This window comes from Lactuca serriola, chromosome 7 (assembly GCF_051521515.1).
Source record: "Lactuca serriola cultivar US96UC23 chromosome 7, Lser_US96UC23_V15, whole genome shotgun sequence".
NCBI classification, from domain to species: Eukaryota; Viridiplantae; Streptophyta; class Magnoliopsida; order Asterales; family Asteraceae; genus Lactuca; species Lactuca serriola.
In genome coordinates, this window is record NC_136414.1 from 149,179,912 (window position 1) to 149,204,046 (window position 24,135).

Below are 24,135 nucleotides of genomic sequence, written 5' to 3' on the forward strand. Positions count from 1 at the left end.
CTAATAGTCTAAGATACTGTAATATATGTTTGTATTTATATTTTGTATCAATTATTACATTTTAAACTTTTATAAATCACTAAAAAATTTATTTAACTATTAAAATTAATCAATTCAACTGAATTTTTATAAAAGTCAGGAACAATTTGTTCCGATCCAAAAAGACATAAAGCATGTGGTAAGTAAACCGCATTTTTTTTCTCCCAATTCTCGTTCCAATCAATTGGACCGACAGATTTTAACCAATTTTGAAAGGATTAATAGAATTTTTTTAAAAGACGGCTATTATTGTTATTTTCTCTCGCTAATATTCCTCATTTATTTATTGATTTTTTGTTGTTGTTCTTTAAACCCAGCCCCGAGGTGGAAGGGGAGGGAAGGGATAAGGGTAAAGTAGCATAAGTATGTCACTATGAATGCACAAGACTCTTTCCTCTTTTTCTACATTTACTGAAACAAAGACAGATCCAGATCGGAACCACTGGTAGGCTCAACTAAAGATCCCGAAGCTCCAAGCTCTCTCCATTGTTCAGTTGAAGGTATCTTTTTGTCTTCTTCGCACACACGAGACCTAACAACGCAGTTTCTATGTGTCTATTACATGGTTATTAACTGCTGATTCTTTCATTTTTAAATTTAAACCTCCAACGTAAAGTTTTTGACACAGTATCATTTCCAGACCTGTCACAGATTCAATTTCTTTGTTTTTGATCGGAACGATTTCGCTAATGGCTTGTTTTTAGTTTACTGATACTTTGAATTGACTGATTGTATGCTATAGTGTTGCTAAAACTAAAGCGAACATAGAAGTTAACATTACGGTTACTCGAATTGGAAAATTATGCTAAATTCCAATATTCATCAGCATTGGAATCTTTGCTTATGGAACTACAATGAATTAACCCTAACATACGAAATTTTGAAATATGAACAACTATAAAACAATATATTCAGATATCAATGTTCTAAGATCCAAAATTGATTCGGATCATGTGACGTTTGAGAACACTAAATCCATTTTGATATGCAGGCCAATCACAACTATAACAATGAGAAGACCATCATCAGGTTTATCTAGAAGAGATGGAGCTAGCATTCCATTTATGGGATCTTTACACCCAAAATCACGCCCATCACCTTTCCTTTCCATTGGGCTTGTACTACTGGTAAATCATTTGAATCTTTTGCATAAACATATTCTCATTTCTTCCAAGAACATGGTGCCCTAATCTCCATTTGACCTAATTTTCCCTTTATTAAAGATAGTGGTTCAAATTCTTTGATTTTTTCAGGGGGCTTTTCTGATAATCGGGTATCTTTACAGTGGTTCAGGTTATTATCAATATTCATAATTATAGTTACTTAAACTTGTGGATGCTAATCTAAACTAATCTTATATTTTAACAGGTGGAAACAATGCTGCTTTTAATAGACTTGAAGGTAAACATAAACCATTCAAGATACTATACAACTGAACTTTATTTGTTTCACATTACAAGATTTGTTTACATCAATTTCCTTGTGTTATATGAAGGTGGTGGATCATGCACATCTGAAATCTTTCAAGCATTGCCATATCTGAAAAAAGCATATGGAGAGAGCATGCATAAAATCCTCCATGTGGGACCCGACACGTGTGCAGTGGTGTGGAATTTGTTAAAAGAAGGGGATGATAAAGAAACAGAAGCATGGGGTGTGGAGCCATATGATTTGGATGATAGTGATGCCAATTGCAAGAGTCTTATAAGAAAAGGAATTGTTCGTGTAGCTGATATCAAGTTTTCTCTTCCTTATAGATCAAAATCTTTTTCTCTTGTTATTGTGTCGGATGCATTGGATTATTTGTCCCCTAAGTACCTCAATAAGACACTTCCGGAATTGGCTCGGGTGTCTTCAGATGGATTTATTATTTTCTCAGGTAAAATTGTATTTCTGTAAGTTTTTTTAGTAAATGACCATTTTACCCTTTTGTTATGTTGTAATGTTATGATTATTTATTGTACTTTGTTTTTTGGATTTAGGTTATCCTGGGCAACGGAGTTTGAAAGTTGCTGAGCTGTCGAAATTTGGACGCCCTGTAAGTTTTTTTTTTAGTAAATGACCATTTTAACCTTTTGTTTAGAAACACCCCTATATATATGTGTCTTCATTAGCTTAGTATATTAAGTCCATTAAGTCAGACAGAAACAAACAGCGCGTTGGACGAAATGTTTTGTCTGATTTTGAGTAAGTGATCGTTTTACCCTTTTGATTAATCAAGATTTTTGATAAATGACCGTTTTACCCTTTTGTTTAAAAACACCCCTATATATATGTGTCTTCATTAGCTTAGTATATTAAGTCCATTAAGTTAGAGAGAAACAAACAACACGTTTGGACGAAATGATTTGTCTGATTTTTAGTAAATGACCGTTTTACCCTTTTGATTAATCAAGATTTTTGGTAAATGACCGTTTTACCCTTTTGTTTAGAATCGCCCCTATATATATGTGTGTCTTCATTAGCTTAATATATTATGTCTACTAAGTCAGAAAGAGAAAACAACGCGTTGGACAAAATGATTTGTCGTTGGACAAAATGATTTGTCTGATTTTGATTAAATGACCATTTTACCCTTTTGTTTAGAAACTGCTCTCTATATATATGTACGATTTAAGTACAAAAGAAGCACACATTTTCTCCTTACATCCTAACCTGTTACAAATTTGACATCATTTAAAAATGTAGTTATTTACATTTATGTAACGAAAAAATGATTGTGAATAAATGACATATTTGTCCTTTCTGTATTAGGCAAAACTGCGAACTGCTTCTTGGTGGATTCGGTTTTTTGTTCAAAGCAGAATAGAAGAGAATGAAGAAGCAATCAAGAAGTTTGAATTAGCTGCAGCTGAAAAACACTATCAGTCATCATGCCAGATTTTCCACCTTAAATCATTCATTTAAAACAACCCTCACGGTTAATTAATTATTATTATAAAGTTTATAGACATTACACGATTCTGTATGTGTTCTTAAAAAGAAGAAAAAATTGTTATTTATTGTAAATTTTTGGTTTAGCATCATTCAAGATGATGTAGTTTGTTGTAACTTTATATGATATGTTTTTATATAGTTTTGGATAATAGTGTCAATTTAGTGTGTTTTCTTAAAGACTTCTTCTACTTGCCTACTTTTTCATTCTTTTGGTAAAAAATGAAATGCCTTAGAAGCAAAATTTTCTTTGGGCAATTATTATAGCTACTGTATCATGTAAAGTGTTGATAATAAATTTGAGTACTTTGTTAATTATTCTTTTGTTGTTTAGGTCATATTCAGTTACTGAACTTTTTGTTTTATTTTAGTCATTATATATATATTTTTTAAACTGTTATCATTAGTTACTGAATTAATTTTTATTTTTTATTTTTTGTTTTAGTCACTTTAATATGTGATAACCTTGGTTTCATTGAATTTTTTAGCTGTTTTATTTTAATTGTTGTATTTTGTGTAATCTATCATTAGTTGTTGAATTTGTTTAAAGTCTTCATTTTAGTCATTCTTACAGGACTCTCCCCGACAATGTCATATCCTCATAGAAGTGTTCGTTTTGGTCATGAACACTAACCGGGTTCTGTAAGAGTTTTAGGAATTGTACCCCCCTAATTTCCTTCAAAGCGACCCTACTTCTCTCTTGCATAGGTGATTCCAAGAATCATTAAAAACCACATGTTTAGCCTAATTTGTCACGACATATAGGAATGGACTAGGAAGTAATGTTAACTTCCTCCACAGTGCCCTGCTGCACTCATACAACTAGGTTGTCCTTTTAAACCCAGATAATTGGATCTCCAGTCTTCTGGGTAAGGTCTCCTTCGTATGAATTCATTCATTCATGGGCTTTAGTCCCATTCCTTTTGATGACTTATAAACTACATCTCTACGCAAGCCTTTAGTAAGCGGATCCATAATGTCATCCTTTGACTTCACCCAGTATCGTGATAACCCCTGTAGAGATTAATTGTCGCATCGTTTTATGTCTACGTCTAATGTGCCTTGATTTCCCATTATACATTGTATTTTGAGCTATACCAATTGCCGATTGGTTATGACAATGTATACATATGGTCGTTACCGGCTTAGGCCATCCGGGAATGTCCTCTAAAAATTGACATAGCCACTCTGCCTTTTCAACACAAATATCTAAGGCGATAAATTCAAATTCCATCGTAGATCTGGATACAACTGTTTGCTTGAATGATTTCCAGGCTACAGCAGCACCTCCAAGTGTAAACACATATCTACTTGTAGATCTCGAATCTTTTATGTCAGATATCCAATTTGCATTAGTGTATCATTCGATAACTGTTGGATGTCTGCCATAATGCAGTCCATATTCCAGCGTGTATCTAACATACCTTAGCAGCTTAGTAATACTCTTCTAGTGTTTAGAATTAGGTATACTAGTATATCTACTTAGTCTGCTCACAACATATGCTAAGTTAGGTATGGTACAACTCATTAGATACATTAGACTGCCAATAATTCTTAAATATTCCACTTGATTAACACTATCACCCCTATTTTTACTTAGATGTTGACTAGTGTCAATCGGTGTTCTAGCTATGCTAGCATCTCTTTTAGCAAATTTTTCAAGAATCTTATCCACATAGTGTGTTTGACTTAAAATCAAACCACTTTGGGTTCTTGTGATCTTGACTCCAAGAATCATATCCGCTAAACCTATATCTTTCATGTTGAACGTGGATTTCAACATATCCTTCGTGGATTTTATTATCTTGTCATCACTACCAATGATAAGCATATCATCAACATATAAACACAAGATGACATAACCATGAGTGGTGTTTTTCACATAGATACACTTATCACACTTATTGATTCTAAAGACACTTTCCATCATGACTTGATCAAACTTTTGATGCCATTGTTTTCGAGCTTTTTTTAATCCATATAAAGACATAACAAGTTTACAAACCTTGTTCTCCTGTCCCGAGGCAATGAATCCCTCAAGTTGCTCCATATAAATTTCTTCTTCCAACTCCCCGTTTAGGAAAGCATTTTTCACATCCAGTTGATGAACTTGTAGGTTTCTAAAAGCTGCAATGGCAAGAACTATCTAATGGATGTTATCCGCGTTACCGATAAATACGTATCAAAGTAATCTAGACCTTCCTTTTGTCTATAACCTTTGATTAATAGTCTTTCCTTTTATTTATCAATATTGCCATCACGTTTCATCTTTCTCTTAAAAATCCAGCGGTAACCTAATGGCTTGCTACTTGGAGGTAGATCCACTAGTTCATACGTATGATTTTGTAAGATAGATTCTACCTTATTTTTGATGGCTTCTTTCCATTGAGGTCCATCAGAAGGAGTAACCATCTCTTAGTAGGTTTTAGGTTCACTTTCCACCACATAGGTGAAAAAATCATTACCAAATGATTTTTCAACTCTAGCCCTCTTACTTATTCTGAGTTCTATCTCTTCTTCCTCGGATTGAGCTTGTTCTTCCTCTTGAATAGCTTCGCTGTTTGGTAAAGGTGGGTTTTCAACCTCCTTGTTCAAACAAGGAAATACATCTTCAAATAATGAAGCATTCCTTGATTCCATTATGGTATTCTTGTATTTTTCAGGATTCTTAGAATCATGCACAAGAAAACGATAAGCACTACTACTTTGTGTATACCCAATGAATACACAATCCACTGTGTTAGAACTTAACTTTTGTACCTTAGGCGGTGGTACAACAACTTTAGCTAGGCACCGCCACACTCGTAAGTACTTATACAATGGCTTTCTTCCTATCCAAAGTTCATTTGGTGTTTCATTCTTTTCTTTGTGAGGTATCTTATTTAGAAGATAGTTAGCCAAAAAAATAGCTTCCCCCACATTGACTGCTTTACACCCGAACTTATTATCATGGTGTTAACCATTTCTTTTAAGGTCGCTTCTTTCTTTCAAAAATTCCATTGGATTGAGGCGAATAGGTGATGTGAATTCGAGGTGAATTCCATTTTCCGCACATAATTTAGCATAAGGAGCAACATATTCTCCACCCCTATCACTTCTAACTACTTTAATTCTCTTTTTGAGTTGATTCTTAACTTCATTTTTGTACAAGACAAACTTGTCTATTACTTCATCTTTAATCTTAAATAAATATATGTAACAATATTTTGTGCTATCATCGATGAATGTAATGAAGTATTTGTTCCCACCTTTAGTGGGAATTGGCTTTAAATCACACACACCGGTGTGAATTAAGTCAAGAGGTTCAGTGTTTCTTTTGATTGTGTGGAAAGATAATCTAGTTTGTTTGGCTTCAACACATGTGATACATATGTGATTTGAGTCAATATTAAGCTTTAGTATGTAATCTAGTTTTATTAATTGTTTAATAGAATTGTAATTTACATGTCCTAAGCGACCATGCCAAACATTTGAACACTCAAGCAAATAAGCAGAACTTGAACTTGCTTTATTTATTTTGTTTGTCACCATTACATTCAATTTGAACATGCCATTCAAGGCATATCCCTTCCCCACAAACATATCATTCTTGGACAAAACAAACTTGTCCGACTCAAACACAAGCTTAAAACCAAACTGATTTAACAAACCACCCGACACTAGATTCTTACGAAGTTCAGCAACATAAAAAACATCCCTAAGTTTCACATCTTTCCTCGAAGCCATTTTTTAAAATGACATCACTAACACCTTTGATATCCGCGGTAGTTGCATTTCCCATGTAGAGCTTTTCACCATCTTCAACTTCCTTGTAGGTGTTGAAAACACTAGGCAATGTGGCCTATCGTTTGGATCTACCAGACGAGCTTAGCCAGATTCACAACAACTTCCATGTGTCACAGATTCAGAAGTGTGTCACCGACGAGGCCGTGGTTGTTTCTCTAGATGACATTCAGGTGGACGAGAGTCTGAACAACATTGAGAGGCCTATTGCGATTCTAGATAGGAAGATCAAGGTTCTTCGGAACAAGGAAGTGAAGCTAGTAAAGGTGTAATGGCAGCACCGAAGGGGCTCCGAATGGACATGGGAGCTGGAAGAGAAGATGCGGGACCACTACCCGGACTTATTTGGGTCAGCAGACTTGGAGGACGAAGTCTAGTTCAAGTGGGGGAGATTTGTAACACATTTTTCAGGTATCATTTAAATTATCTAAGTTTTTAGGGTTTTGTGCTTGGACTCAGTGAGTTGGGGAGCTCCAAATCGTCGAGTAGAAGCTACTATGAGGACGCGGGACTTCAGACCTACTCGACGAGTCGGAGGACCAGACTTGACGAGTAGGAACTGTAAAGAGAAACCCTAATTTTTAGGGGTTTGTACCATATTTAAAGAACTTATGGCTCATCTGCAGCCTCTTCTATCGTTCCTACAGCCAGAGAAACCCTAGTTTGAGCTTTTCACCTTCTTGAGTGAGAAAGACAACTTTTGAGAGTAATTTTGGTGTGGTTGTGAAGGATTTTGGGGCTTGAAGAATAAGGAGCAAGGAGAGAAGTAGTAGATCCGACATTTACTATGTACTGGCAACCATTTTGAGGTATAAAGTCACTATCTTGATCTCTAGTTGCTTAGATCCCTTTTCTTTGAAGTAAATGGTCACTTTTAGTGCCAAAAAGGACGTCATACTTAGATTTGGACTCATCACAAGGATATGGTTCTAGATTTGTACATCTCTAGGTCCTCAATGACATAAAATTGCTCACTTTATCCAGCTTAGGCCCTTTCCATTCACTAAAATCTTGTAGGAAGCTTAGTTTCGATGTTTTAGCCTTGTGAGGCCTTGCATGCACATAAAGTTTGCAACTTTACATGGTAACTACACTAGGGGAGGTTGGATATGAAGTTTGGGACCTTAGATCCCACTGGAAAGGACCGAACACAAAAGGACTGAAGTAACTCGTCGAGTCCCTTTGTCGACTCGACGAGTCGGGTATGGTTTACCCATTTTCGAGATTCTGAATGAGTGTAATGAAGGATTAGAGTTTTGTCTGCATGAACTTTTGGTCTTCTGGAGATTTGATGAACTCGACGAGTTGACTCGAGATTCAGTGGAATGGACTGGGGAGGAACTCGACGAGTTGTTGGATACACTCGACGAGTTGAGGTCAACATGGATTGTTGACTAGGGTTGACTGTGAGGATGATTATGGTATTTCGGGACTGTGACAAGTTAATCACATAACGATTGTAGCCGGTTGAGTTGGAGCATTGTGTGGGATATATCTGATCTTAGCTTTTCAGTTTAACATTCGAAAGGTGAGTCTCTTCACCATACCAATGGGTCTAAGGCACCAAGGCCAGCCCATTATTCGTTGTGTGACATGCTAGTTGGTTAGGAGATATGTGGTATGCTAGTTGTGATTGTAATACTTGCATGGAAGACCTCGGGGGGGGGGGGGGGGGGTTCCCGAGGCACTTGGTTTTCCATGGCATCCCTGGGCTAAGACCATGTGGGGGTTCCCATGGCTCTCGGAGTAAGACCCTGGAGGGTTTTCAGGGCATCCTGATATGTTTTCATGTCTAGTTTGTGTGGTAGTGGGCTAAGACCATGTGAGGGTTGTCATGACACCCGGAGTAAGACCGTGGAGGGTTTGCATGGCATCCATATATGTTGTATGCATGGTTGTCACACCCCCGAACCAGACGGCGGAAACGTCCGAGGGCTATTGTGACTCAATTGAATACCATCACAATGAATATACATGAATCATAACATCATTCATCACCATGCATTGAAATATTACAACCGGTATTGTTTACATTCAGTACATTGTTTCAAAACATTACATTTCCAAAACATAAGCCATTCGATATTAATTAAACAAACATCATGACATCACTGGATACATTTTTCTTCGATTTACCTGTTACCTGAGAATACAAGTATTTTGGAAAAACGTCAACATATGAAATGTTGGTGAGTTCATAAGTAAGGTTTGAAAAGAAATGATTTGTATAATTTTGAAAACCACAGAAAATCCGATATTTTCTAAAAAAAAGTGTTGTATATGAGAAAAAGTGTGAAGATCCGTAAGTATGCTTGTTGATTGTTATAAACGTGAATAATTGTTAGACTTTGTATATATCACATAGTTAAGAGTGTTGAATTTCCCAGGGAAAACCCGATGTTTTCCCAATACATCAAATTACGTGGCTTAGTTAGTATTATTCCGATACGACGTTGTTTTCTATAATTCCAGGTGACATTGGATTAATTATGGGTTGTGAGTCGTTATAATCACGTATTAATGAAAATGACTAGTTTACAACTATACAAACGACCCCTTAGGCGTCGTCCGTACTACTCACTTAATCCAACCACCCTGACTTCTCATAGCCCCACAACCGAGGAGTAAAGAGGGTGCGAAGCCCTTGTTATTTCCATAAGTCGTTCAAGGCTATCGTGAATGCGAAAGGCACTTGGCCCGACTTGCATTTGACTTCTCAACTTTGCTAGCAGTACCAAAGGACCCTTGGGGCCTAACAACACAATAAAGCTATTGAAAGTCCTTTTACACGGAATTAGGTCATATAAAGCCCAATAACATGTAAGCGCGTTCCCTTCGGGCCTAAAGATCATGTCATTGGGCTATCTAGGCCCAACAAGCATGATTTGAAACTTTCGAGCCCAAAGATGGTGTATTGACTTCTCGTAAATTTCCGCGTGTGTATTGAAGTATCATTGTTTATTGATTTTTGTTTCGTTATTGATTCGAGACCGAATCAATTCGTTTGGTAACGATTTTGGTGTTGAAGGTGTATTTATTATTACGTTTCGCCGGTAGACGTAGTACTCGTATTTTTATTTTAAGGGATCTATTGTTTTAAGAATTTGAGTTTATCTTCTTAAGCCCTTTCTCAGATAAAATTTACACTTTTAACCCTTTGAGTATAAAAGAATTTCCGATTTAGTCCTTAAACTATTTTTCTTGACACTTTAGTATCAAAACTTATTGGAAAGACATTTTTAGCACAAATTTACTTGATAAACAGCTTAAGTCCTTAAACTATTTTTCTTGACACTTTTACAATTTTGACCAAAAATGGAAAATTTTTGCATCTTTGGTCCCTTTTTAATTTGAAAAGCATTTTTGACCCTTGAAATAGATTTGGTACACTAGTAATCCCCTGTTTTACAGAAATGTGCAGTTTCAGCCCCTCCAACTCAAAATTTTTGCAATTTGGGGCTTTATTGGGCCGAAAAGCCCATTTTGGCCCATTATGTTTAGATTTCACATTTTTAACCCTTCAAAAGTGTTAATATTCAGAAAATACATATTAGAAACTGTTTAGACTCATCTCAACCTTCAGAATCTATATTTTGTCGTTTTGGGCCCCTTAGTTTTGTATTTTTAGCATTTTGAGCCCAAAAATGGGTTTTAAGTCCAAAAATGTTCATATTAACCAACTTGGTTATTTTTCTAGACTTGATTAGTGTGAAATGGTATAAGTTATACTTATTTCATTCATCATATTGTAGATCTTGGTTTTTAGGTTCTTTTGGCTAGTATAAACATCATAATTACATAAGACCATACATATAAGCATAAAAATCACACAAGGCATACATATACTCATAGATCTACACATTTGCTTGTATTCTCCCCCACAAAACTTATAAAAACCAAAAAAGAGGGGGTATGAAGCTCACCTTTGGGTGTGGTTTCGGTTTTTGGAAGAAAATGAGAAGAATTTCGGCCTCAGCAACCTTCCTTGGAAGATTTCGAACTTGGATGCTTCTTATGTGCTAGATCATGAGTTTGAATGAATTAAGAGGTAACTTTTGGATGAAATGAAGTAGCTAGCTTAAGGATCTAAGAGATTTCTTACCTTAGATGATGATTTTTGTGTAAAAATCCCCTTGATTCCTTCTTAGATCTCGAAATATAGATGATTTATGAGAGCGTTCCTTGAGAGAAAATCAACTGAAATGTGTGTGTGTGTGTGTGCTTGAACTCGGCCGAGAGCAAGAGAGAGAGGGAGAAAAAGAGTAGCTAGACTTGGAAGTATGTGAGTGCATGGATGTTTGAGTCTTCATGGATGGATGTCCCTTGAATAATTGTGAGGTGTCACTCACAAAGTCAACTCTCCTCTTCTTTTGGGTTTGGGCCGAGAATGGGGAGGGTGAGAGGAGGTTTTTGGGCTTTTTGCCCTTAAGCCCATGTTATAGCTAGGTTGGATGATTTTTGGCCCTAAAAATATAAATATGATTTTTATGACCCATTAGGTTAGATTAGGTTAATTATGCTCCAAAATGGTTCATATAATTAATCTATCTCATTCTAGGCCCAATATGGCCCAAAATAAGGAATTAAATGGAAGTGGGTCCAATTAGAGCCCATTTAAGAGTTCTAAGCCCAAGATAGCCAAATTGGAAGCTTATTGGTCCATTGGGCCCAATAAGGAAGTCCTAGTCCAAAATGGACTTAAACAAGAACTTCTAGGGTTTCCAATTGCTTAATGACTATTTGAATTGCTTGCATGGGGTGTTTGATTGAAATTTTGCTGGCATAGAGTATGCATCATACATGTTCTTATGTTTTTGATTCATAAATTGGTTTAAGTGTTGGTTACAAGGCACAAAAATTCCTAATTGTGACATCATCCCCCCGTTAGAGGGAATTTCGTCCCGAAATTCTTTTGAAAGCTAGATTTGAGAATGCTAGAATAGATGAGGGTACTTTTGCTTCATTTGGTCTTCGCGTTCCCACGTGAATTCTGGACCACGCTTCACGTTCCACCGTACTTTCACGATCGGGATGCGGCTTTGCTTAGTACGCTTCACCTCCCTGTCCATGATTTCAACCAGTTCTTCAACGAACAGGAGATTCTCGTTGATTTCAATCTCGTCAAGGGGAATGACGAGTGTTTCATCTGATAGGCACTTCTTTAGATTGGAGACATGGAACACAGGGTGTACACTGTTTAGCTCCGCGGGTAGCTGTAGTTTGTACGCCACTGGACCTATTCGGGCAACGATCTCGAAAGGTCCAATGTATTGTGGGTTCAGTTTTCCCCGTTTTCCGAAACGAATCACTCCTTTCCAAGGTGAGACTTTTAACATCACTCGATCCCCAACCTGAAACTCTAAGGGCTTTCGCCGTTTATCGGCGCAACTCTTCTGTCGGTCGCGCGATGCTTGTAATCGAGCTCTGATTTGAATTATCTTTTCCGTGGTTTCACGAATGATCTCCGGTCCCGTTAGCGCCTTGTCCGATGCTAGTGTCTTTGCTAGCTGGGTGTCACCCACCTCAGCCCAACACAACGGTGATCTACACTTACGTCCATATAGTGCTTCGAAAGGAGCGACTTTGACGCTCGAATGGTAACTGTTGTTATAAGAGAATTCAACTAAGGGTAAGTGGATGTCCCAAGACTTCCCAAAGTCTATCACACATGCGCGAAGCATGTCTTCGAGCATCTGAATGGTTCGTTCGCTTTGACCGTCCGTTTATGGGTGATCAGCGGTGCTCATGCTGAGATGGGTTACGAGTGCTTTCTGAAGTGATTGCCAAAAACGTGAAGTGAATCTATTATCTCTATCTGAGATGATAGACACTGGTATTCCATGAAGTCTCACGATTTCTCGAATGTATAAACGCGTCAGTCTCTCCATCTTGTAGGATTCTTTTATTGGCAGGAAATGGGCGGATTTCGTCAGTCGGTCAACTATTACCCATATAGTGTCTAATCCGTCCGACGTCTTGGGTAGCTTGGTCACAAAATCCATAGAAATCCCTTCCCACTTCCACTCGGGAATCACCGGTTGCTGTAATAATCCCGAGGGCTTCTGGTACTCCACCTTTACCTTGGCACAAGTAAGGCACTTACCGACATAGGTGGCAATTTCTGCCTTCATGTTAGGCCACCAATAGTGTTGTTTAATATCCAAATACATCTTGTCCGAGTCGGGATGGATGGAGTATCGCGTCTTGTGGGCTTCCTTCATGACTACCTCCCTAAATCCTCCGAGTTTAGGGACCCAAATATGGTTCATGAAATGGTATACTCCGTCCTCTCTCACCTCTAGGTTCTTTTCCATTCCGCGTAATGCTTCGCTTACTCTGTTTTCCGTCTTCATGGCATCTGACTGGGCTACCCCGATCTGAGTGGTTAGGTGAGATTGGATGGTTATCGAGAGAGTTTTTGCACGACGATTAGAGTACTCTTTCCGGCTCAATGCATCAGCTACTACATTGGCCTTGCCTGGGTGATACTTGATTTCACACTCGTAATCATTTAATAACTCCACACATCTTCGTTGCCTCATATTCACCTCTTTCTGATTCAAGATGTGCTGGAGACTCTTGTGGTCTGTGAAGATGGTGCACTTTGTACCATAAAGGTAATGCCTGCAAATCTTCAAAGCAAAGACCACGGCTCCCAATTCTAGGTCAAGCGTCGTATAATTCACTTCGTGCGTTTTTAGTTGGCGGGATGCGTAAGCTATCACTCTTCCACGCTGCATGAGAACGCAACCTAAACCCTGATTTGACGCGTCACAGTAGACCACAAAATCTTCCGTTCCCTCTGGTAGAGATAGTACCGGGGCGCTGCAGAGCATCTGCTTCAGGGTTCAGAATGCAACTTCTTGTTTGTCCGTCCATTTGAATGGTATGCCCTTTTGTGTAAGTGAGGTAAGTGGCTTGGAGATCTTAGAGAAGTTTTGAATGAACCTCCTATAGTAGCTCGCTAGGCCTAAGAATTGACGAATTTATGTGGGTGTTGTCGGGATGGCCCATCCTTCAACGGCTTTGACCTTAGAGGGATCCACATGAATTCCATCTTGGCTAACAACATGACCTAGGAAGTTCACGCTACGGAGCCAGAACTCACACTTGGAGAGTTTTGTGTATAGCATTTCCGATCGCAGAGTTTCTAGGATTTGTCGGAGATGTTGGCCATGCTCTTCCTCGCTTTGGGAATAAACGAGAATGTCGTCAATGAAGACGATGACAAAGTTGTCGAGGAATGGTCGACAGATTCGGTTCATCAGATCCATAAATGCGGCAGGGGCATTTGTTAGACCGAAGGGCATTACGACAAATTCATAATGTCCGTAACGAGTTCGGAAAGCGGTTTTTGGAATATCCTCTTCCCGGACTTTGAGTTGATGGTATCCGGACCGTAGATCTATCTTAGAGAAGTAAGTAGCTCCTTGGAGCTGGTCAAATAGATCGTCGATTCGTGGGGAGTGGATAACGATTTTTAACAGTAAGTTTATTTAAATCACTATAATCGATTCACATTCTAAAAGATCCGTCCTTCTTTTTGACAAAGAGGATTGGAGCTCCCCATGGCGAGTAACTAGGTCGGATGAATCCCTTACCCAGGAGTTCGCTGAGTTGGCTGGACAATTCCTGCATTTCAGCAGGAGCTAGCCGGTAGGGCGATTTAGCGAGAGGAGTTGCTCCTGGAACGAGGTCAATTCGGAACTCAACTTGTCTATCTGGGGGTACTCCAGGAAGATCTTCAGGAAATACGTCTAGGAATTCACGTGCTACGAGAATGTCTTGAATGTTAACCTCCTCCTTGGTTTTATCCACTATGTGAGCCAGAAACTTCAAATCGTTCTTTCGTAGATGCTTCTATGCCTAGATGCATGAGATGAGGTGAAGGTTCGTGTTAGGTTTGTCTCCGTAAATAACTAGGGTTTCGTGATTGGGAAGGTGAAGGCGAACGGCCTTCTCGTGACACATAATTTCAGCATGGTGGGGGCTTAACCAATCCATGCCAATAATCACATCAAACTCCTAATGGAAACAGGCATTAAGTCTATTCGAAAGACGTGTTGATTTAAGGTTAGGGTACATCCGGTGTAGATTTCCCCAGTGGATTCGATTTTCCCATTGGCCATTTCCACCATAAAGGTTTCATTGAGCTTCTGGGGTTGTTGTTTTAATAAATGTTTAAACTTATTTCTCACAAAACTTCGCTCGGCTCCGGTGTCAAATAGGATGCATGCATAAGTGTGGTTTAGGGGAAACGTACCGGTAACAACAGCGGGATCCTGAATCGCCTCCCCCTGACCCATGGTCAGCACCCTTCCTGTTCCTCCATTTCTGGGATTGTTGTTGTTAGGGAAATCTCGGCGGAAATGCCCAGTCCTCCCACACCCATAGCAGGTGTGGCTAGGCCCTGCATTGTTGCCGCCGGTGTTGATGTTGTTGTTGTTGTTGTCGCTGTTTCCCTGTTGTTGATTCTGAGGAGGGTAAGGCCTGCAATACCTTGCCGTGTGCCCCTTTCGATTGCAACTGGTGCACTGCAGCTCCTTGCACTCTCCATTGTGATGGAAACCGCACTTGTTGCACTTGGGAAGATTACCGAAATAAGGTCTAGGAGCATTCGAAGCAGCTGAGGCTGGAGCATGTGGTGTGGCCGGAACTTGTGCGGTGGCAGCATTAACTGCCACTGTCTGTTACTTCTTAGAAGTCTTGGGGCCTTGACGACCCTTCCTCTTGTTGTTCTTCCCCTTCTTGCCATCACCTTCCTTCTTGCCTTCAGCCTCCACTGGCTTCTCACCCTTCTTGTTGTTGTGGTCATACAGCTTCTTCGCCAATCTCTTAGCACTGTCGAAAGTTTCAGGATTTGCAGCTATCACGTTTCCTTGGATCGGAGAGGTTAGTCCCCAGATGAATCGCTCGATCTTCTTTCCTTTCGAGGTGATCATACCCGGACATAACAGAGATAGTTCACTAAATCTTGATATGTAGGCATCGATATCAGCATTCCATACAGTGAGGTTCCACAGCTCTTGCTCCATTTTCTGAATCTCACCACGAGGGCAGTATTCAGCCATCAACATTTCCTTCATTTCTGTCCATGGCATGGAATTGGCTACGGGGAGTGTCATGGCTTCCACGTGCCCGTTCCACCAAGTGAGCGCTTGGTCGACAAAAGTGCATGCAGCAAACTTTACTTTCATCTCTTTAGGGCAATCGCATATCTCGAACACCGATTCCACCTTCTCGATCCATCGTTTCAGGGTGATCACTTCTCCGGTGCCGTTAAAGGTTCGTGGTTTGGCGTTTGTGAAGTCCTTGTAGGTACATGTTTTGGTGGGTCCTTGATTCATTCCATTGTTCGAACTCCCGGCCCCTTGCCCGTTGCCTCCTCCGTTGTTCCCTTGGTGAATTTGTGCCATAGCTGCGGTGACCGCAGCAGATAAGGCTGCCGGGAATGCAGTGGAGTCAACTTCGGGTGTGGTTGGTCCAGGGTTTCCGCGAGTAGGTCGGCGAGGCATCTTTTTGTCCTGAAACGGAAATATGTTGAGTGCATGTGGTTTCTGTGAGGTTGTGATCCTACTGACTAGGTGCATGGTACGAAATTAAGTACTTCTACAAATTAGCATACAATCGTGGATTCGTAACACATAGCAATTTGTAATGTCATAATAAAGCACGTAAAAGTTCACTAATATTATCCGCGTTTGATACATGAAAATTTTGCTCGAAAGAGCATACATAAGTGATATTAGTTTGACAGCATAACGGCTCTATGAGTAGTGTAGTCACTTAAACATAGAATCGGGGTACATAGCGTAGATCCTAATGGCCTAGTCAGATAAGCCTATCCCTAATCGCGATGAGCTGTGCCCGGGGGTGGTGCTGAGGAAGTGGATGCTCCCTGAAGACGAGCCACCTGTCATTCTGCGTCCTGGAGTCGAGACTGCCACCTCACCTGCCTCATATGGAACTCTCGAAGGACGTCTCGTGTCTCCTGCTCTGCACGCTCGACCCTAGTCCAAAGTTGGCGTACCTGGTCGGCGGTGCTCTGAGCAAGGTCGCCAGTGTTCCGTAACCGTCTCACCATGACCGGAAGGGCTCGATCGGCCGGTCCTCCGTCCCTCAGGTCAAAGAACTCGCGTGACATGCCGAACGGGGGTCGTTGTCCCTGCTGTCTGCTCCATCTCCAAAGATCAATACCCCAGGGGGGTGTAGGACCAGTGGGGCTCACCCGGTAAGCAGGCACCCTAATCAGGTAAGGGGGGTTGATGACTTCAGACTCCGTGTCCGAATCACCCCCTTCACTGTCGTCAGGTTCCTCCTCAAAGTTTCCTTCATCTTCTTCTGGTTCGGCAGGCTCGCCCTCGGCTCCAGCCTCCGGTTCCCCGTCAAATTCCTCCTCGGGGTCTTCCTCAGGCTCTTCTTCAGGCTCTTCGTCGATCTATCCGTTATTTCCCTGGTTAGGGAAGTAAGGATCTCCGGGGTGATGGAAACCAGCCATGCTGTCTGCGAGAGTGTGTAAATATGCTACCATTATTCCTAGGATGCTACAACTATTGTACAGACTAAACAGACGTTCTCTTTTTGGTGATAAAAGGGTATGTTTTTAGGTTCCCTAACTATCACGATCTCCTCAGGACGTGTGGTAGTGATACCTTGGTAGGAATGTAGTTGATCAGGCTACATCCGTTCCTTGATACAACTAAGAACAGTCCGGGATTAACCGAGTTACTAGCATTATCTTGTTTGATTCGTTGTTAGGTTCTCGTTCCTAATACAAGCAAGGGTGTTTTATTGTTATGTTTTACTTGTTTTGTTCAGAGTTGTGTTAGTCCCTCTTTTGGTTTATAGTTGCATATCAATGTGTGGCTAGATATAAACAAAGCTCTGATACCAACCTGTCACACCCCCGAACCAGAAGGCGGAAACGTTCGAGGGCTATTGTGACTCAATTGAATACCATCAAAATGAATATACATGAATCATAACATCATTCATCACCATGCATTGAAATATTACAACCGGTATTGTTTACATTCAGTACATTGTTTCAAAACATTACATTTCCAAAACATAAGCCATTCGATATTAATTAAACAAACATCATGACATCACTGGATACATTTTTCTTCGATTTACCTGTTACCTGAGAATACAAGTATTTTGGAAAAACGTCAACATATGAAATGTTGGTGAGTTCATAAGTAAGGTTTGAAAAGAAATGATTTGTATAATTTTGAAAACCACAGAAAATCCGATATTTTCTAAAAAAAAGTGTTGTATATGAGAAAAAGTGTGAAGATCCGTAAGTATGCTTGTTGATTGTTATAAACGTGAATAATTGTTAGACTTTGTATATATCACATAGTTAAGAGTGTTGAATTTCCCAGGGAAAACCCGATGTTTTCCCAATACATCAAATTACGTGGCTTAGTTAGTATTATTCCGATACGACGTTGTTTTCTATAATTCCAGGTGACATTGGATTAATTATGGGTTGTGAGTCGTTATAATCACGTATTAATGAAAATGACTAGTTTACAACTATACAAACGACCCCTTAGGCGTCGTCCGTACTACTCACTTAATCCAACCACCCTGACTTCTCATAGCCCCACAACCGAGGAGTAAAGAGGGTGCGAAGCCCTTGTTATTTCCATAAGTCGTTCAAGGCTATCGTGAATGCGAAAGGCACTTGGCCCGACTTGCATTTGACTTCTCAACTTTGCTAGCAGTACCAAAGGACCCTTGGGGCCTAACAACACAATAAAGCTATTGAAAGTCCTTTTACACGGAATTAGGTCATATAAAGCCCAATAACATGTAAGCGCGTTCCCTTCGGGCCTAAAGATCATGTCATTGGGCTATCTAGGCCCAACAAGCATGATTTGAAACTTTCGAGCCCAAAGATGGTGTATTGACTTCTCGTAAATTTCCGCGTGTGTATTGAAGTATCATTGTTTATTGATTTTTGTTTCGTTATTGATTCGAGACCGAATCAATTCGTTTGGTAACGATTTTGGTGTTGAAGGTGTATTTATTATTACGTTTCGCCGGTAGACGTAGTACTCGTATTTTTATTTTAAGGGATCTATTGTTTTAAGAATTTGAGTTTATCTTCTTAAGCCCTTTCTCAGATAAAATTTACACTTTTAACCCTTTGAGTATAAAAGAATTTCCGATTTAGTCCTTAAACTATTTTTCTTGACACTTTAGTATCAAAACTTATTGGAAAGACATTTTTAGCACAAATTTACTTGATAAACAGCTTAAGTCCTTCAAAAATGAAATTTTTTCGGTTGAAAGCTCCATTTTCGTAACTTTTACAATTTTGACCCAAAATGGAAATTTTTTGCATCTTTGGTCCCTTTTTAATTGGAAAAGCATTTTTGACCCTTGAAATAGATTTGGTACACTAGTAATCCCCTGTTTTACAGAAATGTGCAGTTTCAACCCCTCCAACTCAAAAATTTCGCAATTTGGGGCTTTATTGGGCCGAAAAGCCCATTTTGGCCCATTATGTTTAAATTTCACATTTTTAACCCTTCAAAAATGTTAATATTCATAAAATATATATTAGAAACTGTTTAGTCTCATCTCAACCTTCAGAATCTATATTTTGTCGTTTTGGGCCCCCTTAGCTTTGTATTTTAGCATTTTGAGCCCAAAAATGGGTTTTAAGTCCAAAAATGTTCATATTAACCAACTTGGTTATTTTTCTAGACTTGATTAGTGTGAGATGGTATAAGTTATACTTATTTCATTCTTCATATTGTAGATCTCGGTTTTTAGGTTCTTTTGGCTAGTATAAACATCACAATCACATAAGACCATACATATAAGCATAAAAATCACACAAGGCATACATATACTCATAGATCTACACATTTGCTTGTATTCTCCCCCACAAAACTTATAAAAACCGAAAAAGAGGGGGTATGAAGCTCACCTTTGGGTGTGATTTTGGTTTTTGGAAGAAAATGAGAAGAAATTCGGTCTTAGCAACCTTCCTTGGAAGATTTCGAACTTGAATGCTTCTTAGGTGCTAGATCATGAGTTTGAATGAAGTAAGAGGTGATTTTTTGATGAAATGAAGTAGCTAGATTAAGGATCTAAGAGATTTCTTACCTTAGATGATGATTTTTGTGTAAAAATCCCCTTGATTCCTTCTTAGATCTCGAAATATAGATGATTTATGAGAGCGTTCCTTGAGAGAAAATCAACTGAAATGTGTGTGTGTGTGTGTGCTTGAACTCGGCCGAGAGCAAGAGAGAGAGGGAGAAAAAGAGTAGCTAGACTTGGAAGTATGTGAGTGCATGGATGTTTGAGTCTTCATGGATGGATGTCCCTTGAATAATTGTGAGGTGTCACTCACAAAGTCAACTCTCCTCTTCTTTTGGGTTTGGGCCGAGAATGGGGAGGGTGAGAGGAGGTTTTTGGGCTTTTTGCCCTTAAGCCCATGTTATAGCTAGGTTGGATGATTTTTGGCCCTAAAAATATAAATATGATTTTTATGACCCATTAGGTTAGATTAGGTTAATTATGGTCCAAAATGGTTCATATAATTAATCTATCTCATTCTAGGCCCAACATGGCCCAAAATATGGAATTAAATGGAAGTGGGTCCAATTAGAGCCCATTTAAGAGTTCTAAGCCCAAGATAGCCAAATTGGAAGCTTATTTGTCCATTGGGCCCAATAAGGAAGTCCTAGTCCAAAATGGACTTAAACAAGAACTTCTAGGGTTTCCAATTGCTTAATGACTATTTGAATTGCTTGCATGGGGTGCTTGATTGAAATTTTGCTGACATAGAGTATGCATCATACATGTTCTTATGTTTTTGATTCATAAATTGGTTTAAGTGTTGGTTACAAGGCACAAAAATTCCTAATTGTGACAATGGCTGTTGTGATATATGTAACTTTTATAGCTAATATGATTATATGTTTAGGTGGATTGTGTGGGGTATGCTCTTGGGAACTCACTAAGCATTAACTTACAGTTTGTGGATTTGTTTCAGGTACATTTGACCCTAAGGGCAAGGGCAAGGTTTGATAACGCGGCATGCACTCTCTCTCAAATTTTTTTATGGGACACTCTAATGATTTGAAATAATATTGTTATTGTTATGAATTTGAAAACAATTGTATTTGGGATTTAATGGTTCATGGAAAGTGTTTTGGCTAACTAAAAACGAAAAATTTATTTTGAAAATTAGGTCAATACAAAATCAGTCCTAAAAAGTTCAAGTTTGGTCCTGAGGTATGCAAAAACTGACACCACATGGTATTTTAACTATATTTTTTGTTTTTTGTATACTGTATTTAATTTACTTTAATATATATATATATATATATATATATATATATATATACATATATATACATTTTTATTTTCTTTTTTTATATATATACTTTATTTATTTTCATTTTTTAACTTTATTTTTCAACAATTTGATTTTTTTACCTTTTACCTTTTGTTTTGTATTTTTTTAGTGTATATATAGAGTATATTATAGTTTTTTTGTTAATAGTTTTTTTTTTCATATTTCTTTTTTTATTATATTTTAATTTTTCATCTTTTTTTTTTCTTATTTGTTTTTCCAATTATTTGTTTTTTTTCTTATTTGTTATTTTTTTTTTTTGTATTTTGAACTTTTTCTTGACCTTTTTCAAAAAATGTAAAATGTATTAATATATTAAAGTATATTACAATTTTGATAATTTATAGTTTTTGTAAATTTTTTTTATTTTTTTTCAAGTAAATAAAATAGTTATGTTTATATTTGTAATTTTGGTCCATTTTTTTAGTGCTATAATATTTATGTTACGGAAAAATGAAAATTAAAAAAAATAGCTTGTTTATTGAGAATTAGTGTTTAAGTGTGTTATATAACTGCAAATTAAATCATATTTTTATATGTGATATCAATATTTTAAATTCAAGATAATATTTTTCAGTTTCATAAAAAATTAAAGACAAAATTGCAAAAATGGTCCCTGTGGTATGTATTTTTTTGGGGTTTCAGTCCAAACCCCGACTTTTTTGGATTTATGGTACTTTCGGACTAGTTTCTACGTAGAATTGGTACCCCGACTTAACTTCCGTTAAGTTATTGCTGTTAACCCCCTCATGTGCCTCCCACATGAGGGTTGCCGATTTCTGAATTTAATTTCTTATTTGTTTCTTTATTTAGGCTGAAGGGATATTATCGCTTTATTAGTTCTGTTATAGGGTTGAGCCGGCCCTAGCTTTTTTAGTATAAATATTTCTTTCCTGTTCTTTTAGAATTAGATCAATGATGAATAAAAATAATGCAGCGTTTTCTCTCAATCTTTCTGGTGTGCTACTAGATCTACAGTAGGGTTGCAGGAATCAATATGGTAACAGAGCGGAGCTCGATCCAGGCCTAATCGAGTGTCGTTCTTCAAAAACAGGTTGGTTAGATTAACCTTAAACCAACGATCTGTCTTATCATCTCATTCTTTGGTTGGTAATTCCAAACCAATTTCTTCTTTCTTCTTTTTTTTCTTTGCAACCTACTGGTCTAAGGATTCTTTCACGCCTCTGTCACCATGAATAATACTTCAATAAAATTCAGAAATATACCCACTGCCCTCGTTAGTGAAGATGCTAATTCCGGCTCATCATCAGCAAACTCGTCCTAAATTCCACCAACTTTGAATCCTGATTACATTTCCTTGCCCACAACATATAAACTGAATGGTCATAACTACAATCTTTGGTCTCACTCGATTTTAATTTTCATTGGAGGAAAATGTAACGCCCGTAGATCCGGGCTACTTAATTTAGAGACGATAAGCATCAAAAATGACTTTTTGATGGAAGATTATTTAGAAGGATTAATCTTAACCAAGTTGTAGTATATGTCACAAGGTTTCCGTGCATATAAAGAACGCCAAAATCCGAGTTATAACGAAGGAGTTATGACCTGTCGAAGTTTCGCGACAGAACCGGCACGACCCAGCGTGACGTAAATAGTGAATTTAAGGTAGATAGATATATATCCTTAGTGATCTAAATGAAAAATGAAGATCTCATCGATAGTAGTGCAATGACGGAAAGACGGACGAAGACGGAGTTAGGAATTTCGAACGGAGTTTTCCTGTCCCGGCCTACTAAAGATAATATATAAGTAATATATTTATAATATATTAAAAATAAATTCAAAATTAGCCAATGGAGTCTAAACGAGAGTTGTAGAGCATAATCTCACCTTCGCGTCGATATAAAGAACGTCGAAAACGGAGTTCGTATGCGAAAGTTATGAATTTTTGAAGTTCGGGGCGCGAAACCCCAAAACTGTCAGAGACCACGACGTGGCAAGTAGTGCCACAACGTGGCAAGTCCTCTGACACCTCCGGGAGTCCCCCAGGAGTCCCCCAGATGCAACTTGCGATGACGCATGCCGTGACGACCAAGCCCACGACGTGGAAAAAGGTTGCCACGACGTGGCAAGGGCCAATTTTGCCCTATAAATAGATTTGAAGGGCCAGCCGTTTAGGGTTGCTATTTTCTCTTCTCTCTCCCGTTTTACCTCGATTTGCGTGCAATAAATATCCCGAAGCCCCGATATGAACCCCGAGACCCGAAGCAAGTCCTGAAGCACCGAAGATCCCAAGAAGACAAGAGTTTCCGAGCCGAAGCTCTACCCGCGAGAAGTCCGATGTGTGAAGAGATCACAGTTTCACCGAAGGATACTACTTCTACAAGCCGTAGTGCTGCCCGATCATCTTCTAATCAAGTGAGTGTGTGGTCACTTTTCTTCTAACACATAAATATTAAGTATTTGCTATGAAATACGTGCTATGTGTATAATATATTGTTGTTTATTTAAGATGATTGTGGAATGGATGAATTATATAAGTTTTAATGAGTTAAACGATATACGTATTTTGTATCTAAAAATATGTTGGGTAGAACATGAGTAGATGAGGTTGTTGGTAGGTGATAAAAGGTGGGTTGGACCATGAGATAAAAGGATAAAGAGATAAACTAGTTTTAGATCCGAGAGTATGGATCAGAGCAGGAGGTTAGTTTTAGATCCAAGGGTATGGATCAAATCAAGAGGTTAGTTTTAGGTCCAGGAATATGGATTAGGTAATGAGGAAAATTTAAGATCCGGGAGTACGGATTATGTATTTTAGAACTATGTATTCATTCGATAAGGTATCATGTGTATAGTCCCTTTTAGGAATCATGATTTTAAATACGAGTATTGATTATAATATGAAATATACATATGTATGTGAAGTATTTGTCATTGTCCAAAATACGTGTTAGATATATTTGATAATATACAACGTGCGAATAAGATATGGTTCAATATGTGTTAAGATGTGTATATATGATACTATTACT

General features: G+C 38.4%; 1 protein-coding gene across 1 annotated transcript; it reads left to right on the plus strand.

Annotated features, from left to right (window-relative positions):
* The first annotated feature begins 399 nt into the window (after nucleotides 1–399).
* On the plus strand, nucleotides 400–3,153 carry LOC145062357 (putative pectin methylesterase CGR2). The gene is made up of 7 exons (XM_079009972.1): nucleotides 400–539; nucleotides 1,031–1,166; nucleotides 1,293–1,332; nucleotides 1,408–1,440; nucleotides 1,535–1,918; nucleotides 2,022–2,077; nucleotides 2,794–3,153. The coding sequence occupies exons 2-7, from the start codon at nucleotides 1,050–1,052 to the stop codon at nucleotides 2,944–2,946; spliced, it is 783 nt and encodes a 260-aa protein (XP_078866098.1). The 5' UTR covers nucleotides 400–539; nucleotides 1,031–1,049; the 3' UTR covers nucleotides 2,947–3,153.
* The last annotated feature ends 20,982 nt before the right edge of the window (nucleotides 3,154–24,135 follow it).

Excerpts from the sequence above, each read along its gene's own strand:
- LOC145062357 (XM_079009972.1), top strand. The coding sequence starts at position 1,050 with ATGAGAAGACCATCATCAGGTTTATCTAGAAGAGATGGAGCTAGCATT. Across the intron at positions 1,333-1,407 it reads GTATCTTTACAGTGGTTCAG|GTGGAAACAATGCTGCTTTT; the intron begins GTTATTATCAAT and ends ATATTTTAACAG. Across the intron at positions 1,919-2,021 it reads TGGATTTATTATTTTCTCAG|GTTATCCTGGGCAACGGAGT; the intron begins GTAAAATTGTAT and ends TTTTGGATTTAG.